The sequence below is a fragment of the Podarcis cretensis genome (assembly GCF_951804945.1).
Source record: "Podarcis cretensis genome assembly, chromosome: 2".
Lineage (NCBI taxonomy): Eukaryota > Metazoa > Chordata > Lepidosauria > Squamata > Lacertidae > Podarcis > Podarcis cretensis.
Window position 1 is genome coordinate 122290446 of NC_137171.1, and position 12640 is coordinate 122303085.

Sequence of the window (12640 nt, forward strand, 5' to 3'; positions counted from 1 at the left end):
TGCGGCTCTGGCTCGCCAGAGCAGCGATGTCACGCTGGCCACGTGACCCGGAAGTGTCTCCGGACAGCGCTGGCCCCTGGCCTCTTAAGTGAGATGGGCGCACAACCCCAGAGTCTGTCAAGACTGGCCCCTACGGGCAGGGGTACCTTTACCTTTACCTTTAAGGGACCCCGAGGGTCATCTAGTCCAACCCCTGCAATGCAGGAATCTCAATTAAAGCATCCCTGACAGATGGCCATCAGTTGTTTTAAATTATTTTCTTGTGACCCCCAAGTGCTCAGAAAAAAACTCTCAAAATCTTCCCACAATTTCTACTTCTAGTTAGCATTTTTATTTATTTACTTGATTTAGGGGGAGCTGTCCCCCACTGCCTACACCCATGGAAAATAATCATTCCAGCGACTGGCAAGTCAAGAGAGTTTTAAACAGCTGCATAGGCAAGTGTGCACACCTACACACACACACACACACAAACAACACACACACACACACACACACACACACAGGTCTTGGAAGAGAAGCGTTGAAGTAAAAAAAGAGTATGCCTGACTTGGTCATTCCAGAAAACCGGAAATCCAAGAAAGTGGGCAGCCTAAACGAGTGAGTGGCAGAAGATGGTTTGGTCACAAGTTGTAACCATGAAGGCGATTTTTGCCATCTGGTGGTATAGATTTCTAAGACGGACACAAGACCCACTGACAACAATACAGACACCAGAGACACCTGGGGAATGCTGAAAAGCTCTACAGTCTCTGTTTTTGTAGATTGACCATTAGTGCTTTTTACATTTGCCTTGTTTGTGCATAAAATCTTTTTTTTTTAAAGGGGGAAAAAACCAGCAAGGAAAGAGAAGCACAGTCTGGACAACAATAAAAGAAATTGGACAGATTTATTTATATCAAAGCTCAAAACTGGTGAAAATATGCAAGCTCAGCAACAGCTGAAATATAAGGAATGTATGAGTGACAGACCAGAGAACAATTTATAGATGGAAAACAAATTACCGTAACCAAACAGCTATCAAGGAAATATGCATATTACAAAAAGGTACCCACAATCCTGTCCCATGACTGAACTTTAACACAAGGCTAGTTCTTTTATTTATCAGGCTGGACTAAATGTTTTCTCTATGCCTGAAAGTGCACGTTTAGAGTTTTTGTATCGTTCTATTTTGCTTTTCTCCCAGGAGGTCAAGGTTGTGTACACTGTATTCCCTGCACCTTTTTAATTTTTACAACAGCCCTGAGAGGTAGGCTAGGCCGAGAATTAGTAGCTCAGGGTGCAGCTCTAACCTAAGACCCACCAGGATGGGCGAGTTTTGATGTGGACGTAGAGCATCTCTGGCTCACTTGACTATGTCACATAATTCAAAACCAGATATACCTGTGTGATATGGCAGAGCCAGACAGGGAAGGACTTAAGGTGGGTCCTAATTCCATTTGACCTGGCAACCCAGAGGAAATCACACAATCCTTTTTACCAGTGTTGTCACACTTTTAAAAGAGGAAGCCAATGTAGGTTTCTTAAAGCAGGCTTTCTGGGAGTGGTACCAGGGTACGGGTGGGGACTGGATTCTAATTCTGTTCAGCTTCTTCCTGTCCGGACTAGTTAAAATCCTTCTAGGAGTATGCTCAGAGGAAGCAGATTTGGGGGGAAACACATGAAAACAGCATTTCCTAAGAAACAGGATATACTACCAGGCAGAGGGCCTTCTTGGTGGTGGCGCCCGCAAGTTATTAATGTTTGATGTTTTATCATGTTTTTAATATTCTGTTGGCAGTCACCCAGAATGGTTGGGAAAACCCAGCCAGATGGGTGGGGTATAAATAATATATTACTAATTATTATTATTATTATTATTATTTCTTCTGATGTTGGCAGAGAAGCATCACCGCCACTGGTGCTGATTACAGATATGATTGTGCCATTTTGGGGTGAGAGCTCAAAATCAACGCCACAAGTGATGGAGCTTTACACCGCTGGCAGAAGCAGCAGGGCAAGTGGGGCAGCCTTGGGTGTGCGAACTGGGGGGGGGGGGGGCTTCTGCCACCTGAAGTAGGTCCACTTCTGCCCTCAGGACTCTACTCAAGCCATGCCCCATCCCCCATTCCTTGCCAGTTTAGCTCTAATCTGAAAGCGGAGTTCAGCTGTCTCAGACTCACATTCCATATTCAGACTGCTTCTACACTTTCCAAACTCCAATCATTTAAAAGGCTTCTCCCGTGTGTGAATTATTTGATGGGAAGTGAGATTTGACTTGCGAGTGAAGCTCCTCCCACACTGCAAGCATTTATATGGTTTTTCCCCAGTGTGAATTATTTGGTGAGTGGTGAGATGGATCTTCTGTGAAAAGCTCTTTCCACACTCCAAGCATGTATGCGGTTTCTCCCCAGTGTGAATTCTCTGATGAGTAGTGAGATGTGTCTTCCTTAAGAAGCTGCTTCCACACTCCAAGCATCTGAACAATTTCTCCCCTATATGGATCTTCTGATGGGTAACAAGGGCAGAATTTCGATGAAAGCTCTTTCCACACTCTGAGCATTTATATGCTTTCTGCCCGGTGTAAAGTCTTTGATGAGCAGAAAGATTTTTCTTCTGACGGAAGCTCTTTCCACACTCCAAGCATTTAAACGCTTTCTCCCCTGTATGGATCCTGTGATGATTAACAAGGGTAGAAGTGTTACGAAAGCTTGTTCCACACTCCAAGCATTTATATGGCTTCTCCCCTGTGTGAATTCTTTGATGTGATGTGAGATTCGTCTTCCGAGTGAAGCTCTTTCCACACTCCAAGCAGTTATATGGTTTCTCTCCAGTGTGGGTTCTTTGATGAGTAGTGAGGTGTATCTTCTGCGAGAAGCTCTTTTCACAGGCTAAGCACTTAAAAGGTTTCTCCCCTGTATGGATCCTCTGATGAGTAAAAAGGACATAATTTTGGTGAAAGCTCTTTCCGCACACTAAACATTTATATGCTTTCTCCCCTGTGTGAGTTCTTTGATGAGCAGTATTCTGACGGAATCTCTTTCCAAACTGCAAGCATTTGAACAGTTTCTCCCCGGTGTGAACTCTTTGGTGAATAGTGAGATGTGTCTTTCGTGAAAATCTCTTTCCACATTCCAGACATTTAAATTGTTTTTCATCTGTGTGGATTTTGTAATGAGTTTTCAGATTTGATTTAGAAGGGAAACTTCTCCAATATACAAAGCGCGTACTTGCTTCTTTTCTCTTTTGCGTATTTTCTTGGACTGGGATTTGATGGCTCATGCTGCCATGAGAAGAAGGGGACTTATTCCTCCCCTTTTCTTCCCCTTCAGGTTTCTTTCTCGGAGCTCCTCTCTGTATACATGTGTCCCATTCTGCAAACACCCCATGTGGTTCTCCCTCATTTTTGGTTTTCCATTCATGTCCTGTCACAAAGAAGAGAGGAAACTATTAAGAACCTGAGGTACAAATGGAGTTCCACAGCTAACTGGCAGTGACACAGAAAGCTTGTGATAATGGAGGAATGGAAAGATCTTAGCTGCAAAGCAGGTCTTATCATCCATTTATCTGCCACTTTTAACACCATAACTGCCAGCCAGGGTTCTATACTCTATTCTATTGGATCCATGGAGACCGGAACAAAACTGTCACCTCAGACATGAAACTCCCTGCGGGATCTCAGGCAGCCACTCTCTCTCAGACTAGGCTAACTCACAGGGTTATGGAATGGGCAAACCATGGAATAATCACGTGTATTCTCTTTTGGCAGAAGCTCATTACAGTCGTACCTTGGCTCCTGAACACCCTGGGAGTCGAACGTTCTGCTTTTCAGGCATAGAGAAAACATTTAGTCCAGCCTGATAAATAAAAGAACTAGCCTTGTGTTAAAGTTCAGTCATGGGACAGGATTGTGGGTACCCTTTTGTAATATGCATATTTCCTTGATAGCTGTTTGGTTACGGTAATTTGTTTTCCATCTATAAATTGTTCTCTGGTCTGTCACTCATACATTCCTTATATTTCAGAGAGAGAGAGAGAGAGAGAGAGAGAGAGAGACTGACTTCCTATTTGCCTTAAGGTGCAGCCAGGTACTCTGTTTGACTGTATGAACTGCTCGTGTATTATAGCCTGTAGATATTTTTATATATAGCTCACGATAAATATACTGCATTTAAGATCCTGGAACTCTGAGCATTTCCGCTAAAGTGCCGCAAAGAATTTGTGACACAGACTGGAAGAAAGGGAACTGAGCTGCTAAAATTATTTTAGGCTCTAAATGCTATTCTCATCAACTCTGAAAACAAGGAACCTTACCAAGAGAGAAAGCATTCCTACAGTTCTCCTCCATGACTATTTTATGCAGTGCCCTTTGGTCAGCATCCAGCAGAGCCCACTCCTCCTCTGAGAAATCCACAGCAACCTCCTCAAACAACACGGGACCCTGAGAGAAAAGGAAATAGCTGAAATTGTTGTAGGTAATCTTTATTTTAAAGGTAAAAGTAAAGGGACCCCTGACCATTAGGTCCAGCCGTTTCTGGGGTTGCGGCGCTCATCTCGCTTAATTTGCCGAGGGAGCCGATGTTTGTCCGCAGTTTTTCCGGGTCATGTGGCCAGCTTGACTAAGCCGCTTCTGGAGAACCAGAGCAGCACACGGAAACGCCGTTTGCCTTCCCGCCAGAGCGGTACCTATTTATCTACTTGCACTTTGACATGTTTTCGAACTGCTAGGTTGGCAGGAGCAGGGATCGAGCAACAGGAGCTCACCCCATCATGGGGATTCAAACCGCCAACCTTCTGATTGGCAAGTCTTAGGCTCTGTGGTTTAACCCACAGCACCACCCGTGTCCCTTATCTTTATGTTATTTACCAGCAAAATCCAGAATACGCCTCAAAGTAAGATAACTTGAGTATTATCCTGCAGAACTTAAATCTTCTTGAGGGGCACCCACAGCCTCCCTAGTGGGTAGTTTGACAAACTCAAAGAGAGAAGGTTATATTGGCCTACAGAGGTGAGCAGAGGAACCCAGGCTGCCCCCTAACGTCTCTCCCCACAATGACCCTTCCCCCTACCTGATCTGGTGCCACAGCAACTGCTTCCTGTCTGTTGCGAACAGGAGACGGCTGAGCAGGTCTTGCCACCAGTATTTCTTCACCTGAGAGACAAAGATGGTGGGAAGGAAGTAGCACGCGCTTGTCTCAGGGGCTAAGTGACATGTATCAGGGTAGGACATACTGACTTTACAAAATGTCTCATCCATTGTACTTATTTTTTTACCGACCTTGACATTATCTAATTAACATTAACACTGGCTATCTTAACATTATATAACAATATATATGAAAATGCAAGGCCCAATTCCACCTGGCCTAGGGGACACTCACCCTGAACAACTATAAAGCTCCTGGGAGGCTGGAGGGACATTGCTGGAACAACTCTTGGGTCTGGGCAACTGACTAAAATGTTTTTGTATGTTTTGTTGTTGTTTAGTTTAGTTGTGTCCAACTCTTCGTGACCCCATGGACCAGAGCACGCCAGGCACTCCTGTCTTCACTCCTGTATGTTTTAAACAGTTCTAATTTGGGTTCCTCTGTTTCATTTTTGTTGTGTTGGTGTTGGTTAAATGTTTAGTTGAGGTTGGCAGTTACTTGAATTTGGGTATAACTGTAAATTGTTTGTTGTTGTTGTTGTTGGTTTTATTTATTTATTGGTTTGTTTGTTGCTGGCATAGGATATCTTGTTTTTAATGTTTGATGTTTGGCTGTGTTTTATATGTTGCAAGCCACCCAGAGTGGCTGGGGAAACCCAGCCAGATGGGAAGGATACAATTAAAATATTGTTGTTGTTGTTGTTGTTGTTGTTGTTGTTGTTGTTGTTGTTATTATTATTATTATTTATTTGTTCTCATGGCTTGAGGCCTCAAATACTGAAACCCACTTGTTTTTCATCTTTGGAAAATGATGGGGGGAAGCTGTTGGGATTCAGAACTTACTGGGTTAATTTTGTTCTGAGTTGTGCCTCCTATTCTGATGTTTGGAAGGAGGGAGGAGCTCTACTTGTTGTTCTCTCTTTGTCTCTGAGAGAGACGGACGCCATGAATGCTAGCAGTCCAGGAGAATCTGAGAAATGCTGAGCTGTAAATATTTGCTGCAATAAAGAACTGATGAATTTGGACATACAGGTGCTTCGTGTGTTTGTCTGGATCTGAAGCAGACTGCAACAGTTTTGTTCCGCTGTGTTTTTACTCTGCAAGGCGAAACCGGAGAGAAGAAGGTCTGCGCAGCTTGGCTAAGAAGCGTGCCGGACCACTGGGGCTAATTGGGGCCATAAAGTAATTAGCCAATAAAGATCTTATCACAGATCGTCACAGAAGCATCTTCCCCTGAAAGTTTCAGGAGAATGTAAGAAGATTCCATACATTTCAGGAAGTTCAGGTTCATTCTTACTGAGTAATGCAGCACCTCCACTGCTCTCCAGAACGTTTCTCTTTAGCAGGAAGCACTCTTTCAAATCAAGTGAAGAACTCTCTCTCTCAGGGAAATTAGCTGCCACCTCTGCAAAGAGACCCTTTACCTGAAACAACAATGAAGATATCAAAGACAGTGAATAGGCAGAAAATCAGAGAAAAGGGCAAAAGGTCAAGAGGAGTTTGGGACATTGCTCTGCGGATGATTTCCAGGAAGTGATTGATTCACATTCTGGGCCCCTTGGAAGTAGCAGGATGAAACCCTCTCTCACCTGCTGCTCTGCCTGCTTCTTGTTCTCTGCCCAACTCAGGAGAAAGCCTTCAGCCAGGGCCACCGCCTGGGAACTGGTCTCTGCTCCACATTCCCTGACCCAGTTCTCCATCTCCGAGGGGAGGACAGCCAGGAACTGCTCCAAGATCACCAGGTCCAGCATCTGAGTCTTTGTGCATCGCTCTGGCTTCAGCCACTCAAGGCAAAGGTGGTGGAGTTGGCTGCAAACCTCTCTTGGTCCCTCGGCCTCATGGTAGCAGAACTTTCTGAATTGCTGGCGCCGCACATCTGAGCTGAGGGTCTTCTCCCCATCCAGGCTAGCTGAGTCTTGGTCTTTCATCTTTCTTACTGTTCCAAGGATGCCTCCAACTGGGCTACAGACTCCTGAAAAGCAAAGATACAAGGCTGGATTAAGGTGCTGAGGGACCCTCTTTCCTCCAGGAAGGAACATATGAAGTAAAGTAGCACGAAAAAATGATTTTGGTATCCTAAAGGTTATCAAATTTATTACCGCACAAGCTTCAGTATACTACGAAAGAAAACCCGTGGCATTTCACAACTCTCAGCATAACACCAACAGAATATATTTCACCATCCTTATAAAGAGAAAGAAAATACTCTGACCTTCCTTTGAGTTGTGCTAGTAGGTTTAATGGTTTTAGTCATCTCTTGTTGTTGGACTTTAATATTATTGGGATGAATGTTGTTTAACTGTTTCCTGCTGGCTTTATTTCTTACCTAGCAAAAGTTTTGAATTAAAGCTGCCACTCTGCTGAATGAATCTTAGTTGATTACTTTAAGATTTACTTAGAAATATTAACATTCATTTAGAAATATTCCAGTTGTTTACTGGAAACAAAATCATATTGCTTCCCTGTATCTGAGATCTAGTACTGCTTCTCTAATGTGAATATTCTATTCCTCTCATTCACTGCAATATCACTGGCCCAATATTTCCCTAACTGGACCAGGGTTTTGTCCACCTCTCTCTCTTTCCCTTTCTTTGTCTGTATCATCGGTGGAGAAAAACACACCACATTTCTATCCAGTTGCACTCCAAAATTTACGATAGGGAGAAATGTAAAGTATTGCACTTGGGCAAAAAAAATGAGAGGCACAAATACAAGATGGGTGACACCTGGCTTGAGAGCAGTACATGTGAAAAGGATCTAGGAGTCTTGGTTGACCACAAACTTGACATGAGCCAACAGTGTGACGCGGCAGCTAAAAAAGCCAATGCAATTCTGGGCTGCATCAATAGGAGTATAGCATCTAGATCAAGGGAAGTAATAGTGCCACTGTATTCTGCTCTGGTCAGACCTCACCTGGAGTACTGTGTCCAGTTCTGGGCACCTCAGTTCAAGAAGGACACTGACAAACTGGAACGTGTCCAGAGGAGGGTAACCAAAATGGTCAAAGGCCTGGAAGCGATGCCTTATGAGGAACGGCTAAGGGAGCTGGGCATGTTTAGCCTGGAGAAGAGGAGGTTAAGGGGTGATATGATAGCCATGTTCAAATATATAAAAGGATGTCACATAGAGGAGGGAGAAAGGTTGTTTTCTGCTGCTCCAGAGAAGCGGACACGGAGCAATGGTTCCAAACTACAAGAAAGAAGATTCCACCTAAACATTAGGAAGAACTTCCTGACAGTAAGAGCTGTTTGACAGTGGAATTTGCTGCCAAGGAGTGTGGTGGAGTCTCCTTCTTTGGAGGTCTTTAAGCAGAGGCTTGACAACCATATGTCAGGAGTGCTCTGATGGTGTTTCCTGCTTGGCAGGGGGTTGGACTCGATGGCCCTTGTGGTCTCTTCCAACTCTATGATTCTATGATTCTAAGTATCACTGGCTAGGACTGTTCTCTGCTAGAGTTTACAGGCTCCATTTTCAGCCTGTAACCAAATGTCTGCAACTGTTTGTTGACTTTTAATGTATTGGTTTCAATTCTCTTTCATAAAAGCAGTTTGCTTCCTTTGAATCGGCCTCTCTCTCCTGCCTTTGATTAAAAGGGCACAATTTTTCAGTAATGCCCATTGTGAAAAGATCCCCTTCACACTTCAGGGGTTTCCATGTCTGTAAGTGACCTTGTGTGGTTGTGTGACTAATGAATTCTCTCTCTCTCTCTCTCTCTCTCTCTATTTTGGTGCTGGGGTGTTCTACTTGAAATCAAAGTCCAGTTGATTAACTCACCTGCTTCAAATCCTCCAAGCCCTACGTATCAAAGGGGCCTCCTGGCTTTGCAGAGGAGAGGAAAGACACTCCAGTCCCTGACACAGACAAGAAACTGTTGGTTATGTACATACGCTACATTAGTGTAGCCTACCCCACGGGACTCTTGTGAAGATAAAAAGAGGAGCTGAAGAAAACGTAGAGACAGGAAACCCGTGCACGTTAAGGAAAGCCATTCAAGAGCTAATTTCTCACGATGCAGCTGCGAGGCACTTCGTAACTGCCTTGGCAGCGTTGCTGGGCAGAACTGGCACAGTCAGGCTGGGTAGGTAAACGGCTCAGGTTACAGCATTCAAGGGCAGAGAGCATAGAGCACTCTGGAGAGAAGCATTGGAACTGACACCTTTGAGGAAGAGTCGCAGGACTCCATCGCAAGAGAATTGCAAGAGAACTCTTGCCTTGCGGACTTTGGCGCAGCGAGGGCTTCGTAAACAAAGAAACCGTCCAGGCTCAGAGAGGGAAAGCTGCTTGTAACATCTTGTAAATAAATAAGTGTGTATAAAGCGTTGGTGTTGGGCTAGTAAAGACTGCCCACCAAGCAGTCCGAAAGCACGTCATTGTGCAAGTAGATAAATAGGTACCGCTCCAGCGGGAAGGTAAATGGCGTTTCCGTGCGCTGCTCTGGTTCACCAGAGGTGGCTGCGGACAAATGCCAGCTCCCTTGGCCTCTAGAGCGAGATGAGCGCTGCAACATCAGCGTTGTTCGCGACTGGACTTAACGGTCAGGGGTACCTTTAAAGGTAAAGGTAAAGGGACCCCTGACCATTAGGTCCAGTCGTGGCCGACTCTGGGGTTGCGGCGCTCATCTCGCTTTATTGGCCGAAGGAGCTGGCGTACAGCTTCCGGGTCATGTGGCCAGCATGACTAAGCTGCTTCTGGTGAACCAGAGCAGCGCACGGAAACGCCGTTTACCTTCCCGCCAGAGCGGTACCTATTTATCTACTTGCACTTTTATGTGCTTTCGAACTGCTAGGTTGGCAGGAGCTGGGACCGAGCAACAGGAGCTCACCCCGTCGCGGGGATTCGAACCGCCGACCTTCTGATCGGCAACTCCTAGGCTCTGTGGTTTAACCCACAGCGCCACCCGCATCCCTGGGGTACCTTTACCTTTACCTATAAAGTGTTGGTGTTGGGCTCGTAAAGACAATTTGTGCTGTGTTTTAATTTGTGGGAAGCTGCCCAGAGCGGCTGGGGTAACCTTGTCAGATGGGTGGCATGTAAATATTATTATTATTATTAATTTTCTGCTAAACAGCTGTTTCCTGCGATGAGCTTGAATGAGCTTCTGCAGTGCACACACCCAACACCCAAGAAGATGCACAAGCATCTTCAGCCAAGGGGTGAAATAGGTTTGCTCTTCCTATAGGTGCCCCCTCCCTCTTTTTAACAGCTGTCACCTGGGCATCTCCCTTCCCTTCCCTTCCCTGCCTTGCCTCTTGTCGTCCCCGCCCCCCAACCCGCCTCCCAGCCCTGCAGACTCAGACCCACAAACTGGAGCCTCTAGGGCGAGGAAGGGGGCTCACCGGGCGGCCAAGGCACGTCCCTCCAGGGGGAAAGTCCCGGCAGGAAGGAGAGTTGGGTAGGAGGGGCCTTCGCTCTGGAGGACTGGCCGCCCCTTCCCCCGCCCGCCTCGCCTCTTACCTTCCTCTCTAGGAATCCAGCTGAGCTCATTTTAACCCTTAGGAGGCCACGCTGCAGGACCCCCGTGGGACCTAGGCTGAAATATACTCAGAGTCGCAAAGTGATTTCATGCTCTTTATTCAGCTCATAGTGGTGAGGAGGAATGAATGAAAGTCCCCTCAAGGTATCTGCTTTATATACATTATTTACACAATGGGCTGCACATGATTGGCTAATTCCGGGATTCAACTGTAAGCCAATCAGGTTGTGGATTCACTTCTATCTGGAGCATGATTGGGTGGTTCCTGCCAACCAATCATACTGCTGCACTGTTCTAGGACCAATCAGATTGCTGCATTCTGAATCCTATTGTTCTAGGACCAATCAGACGGCTGCATTTTGGATCCTATTGCTCTAGGACCAATCAGACTGCTGCAGTTTGGATCCTATTCAACTCAGTACAGTGGTGCCTCGCAAGATGAAAAGAATCCGTTCCGCAAGTCTCTTCGTCTAGCGGTTTTTTCGTCTTGCGAAGCAAGCCCATTGACGGCTTAGCGGTTTAGCGGCTTTTAGCGGCTTAGCGGATTAGAAAAAGGGGGGGAGGAAAAAAAAAACCCGCAGGAACTCACAAGACATTTTCGTCTTGCGAAGCAAGCCCATAGGAAATTCGTTTTGCAAAGCACCTCCAAAACGGAAAACTCTTTCGTCTAGCGAGTTTTCCGTCTTGCGAAGCATTCGTCTTGCAGGGCACCACTGTACATAACATAGGCGAAGAGCCCGGCTGGTGGACCAGTCTAGTCTAGCTTCTTACTCTTGAAATATTTTATGAAACAGCGGCCTAGAAACAAATAATGTGTAAATAAACGAGGTAGAAGGCCCACTCCAACCTCACCTCGAGTTGGGTGCCTTAATTATTGTTGTTTTTGTTACCCGCTCTTCACCACGTGGTCCCAGGGTGGGTCAGAAAAATGTAAAACGCAAAATTAAAAACCAAATTAGTCACAACTATATGGGTGTGTGAGAGAGAGAATGTAATTTGGTCTACACACACACACACACAATATATATATATATATATATATATATCCCAGCCCTTTAGCAATTTAACCTAGTGGTTATCGATCAATCAATCAATCAAAATAATAGTTATAATAATACCCTGCCCATCTAGACTGGGTTTCCCCAGACACTCTGGACAGCTTCCAAAATATATAAAAGCATATAAAACATTAAGAAGCTTCCCTACACAGGGCTGTCTTCAGATTATCTTGTAAAAGTTGTGCAGCTCTTTATCTCCTTGACATCTGGTGGGAGGGAGTTCCACAGGGCGGGTGCCACCACTGAAAAGACCCTCTGGCTGGTTCCCTGTAACCTTACTTCTCTGAGTGAGGGAACTGCCAGAATACCCTCGAAGGAGGACCTTGGTGTCCAGGCAGAATGATGGGGGTGGAGATGCTATTCCAGGCTTCAGGGCTGAGGCCATTTACAGCTTTCTAGGTCAGCACCAACACTTGAATTGTGCTCGGAAACATACTGGGAGCCATTGTAGACCCTAAAGGCGGTGTCAGCGATTCTATGGCTGTGATTCATTGAAGGGTTTAGAGTAGACCTTTTGGGTCTCTTCCATCTCTACAATTTTAAGGTTCTCTCTTGTGGGATGGTGGGGGATTATAGCTACCAGTCCAAGCAGGACATCCATCCCATTACTGCCCCCAAGCACTGGTCTAACACTTCAGCTGCCCCTCCTGATTCAGATGCAACAGAGAGCTAAAGCTTGGTGTCACCTGCATATAGATAATAGCTCCAAGAGGCTTCTTATAGTTAGGGGACAGGATGGAGCCCTATGAGACACTCCCATGGCATTGACCAGAAAGGTGCCATGACCACTTTCTGGAAATAGCCAGAGATAGGAACAGAATCACAGTGCCCTAAAACCCCACCTCCCTGAGACACTCCAGAAGAACACTGGAATCAACTTTTGATAAATCTCAACAGGGGCAACCAAAGCAGTTTCTGTATCATGACTAGGTCTGAAGCCAAAGTGGAACAGATTCAAAAATTATGCCAAAAATCCGCCTCCA

The 12640-nt window shown here is 45.5% G+C and overlaps 1 protein-coding gene across 2 annotated transcripts; it reads right to left on the minus strand.

Annotated features, from left to right (window-relative positions):
* Positions 1-865: 865 nt before the first annotated feature.
* On the minus strand, positions 866-9450 carry LOC307211260 (uncharacterized protein). Of its 2 annotated transcripts, none has more exons than XM_079967739.1 (6): positions 8901-9450; positions 6716-7098; positions 6424-6529; positions 5050-5132; positions 4294-4420; positions 866-3404 (listed from the first exon to the last, which is right to left on the minus strand). In XM_079967739.1, exons 2-6 carry the CDS (start codon positions 7052-7054, stop codon positions 2203-2205), a joined length of 1857 nt encoding a protein of 618 aa, XP_079823865.1. In that variant the 5' UTR covers positions 7055-7098; positions 8901-9450; the 3' UTR covers positions 866-2202. The 2 variants fall into 2 exon arrangements, with proteins under 2 accessions (XP_079823865.1, XP_079823864.1); XM_079967738.1 differs by having other exon boundaries at positions 6424-6550; positions 8901-9449.
* Between the last annotated feature and the right edge of the window lie 3190 nt (positions 9451-12640).

Excerpts from the sequence above, each read along its gene's own strand:
- LOC307211260 (XM_079967738.1), bottom strand. The coding sequence starts at position 7,054 with ATGAAAGACCAAGACTCAGCTAGCCTGGATGGGGAGAAGACCCTCAGC. Across the intron at positions 6,551-6,715 it reads AGAAGCAGGCAGAGCAGCAG|GTAAAGGGTCTCTTTGCAGA; the intron begins GTGAGAGAGGGT and ends TTGTTGTTTCAG. Across the intron at positions 4,421-5,049 it reads TTGCTGTGGCACCAGATCAG|GGTCCCGTGTTGTTTGAGGA; the intron begins GTAGGGGGAAGG and ends CTTTTCTCTCAG.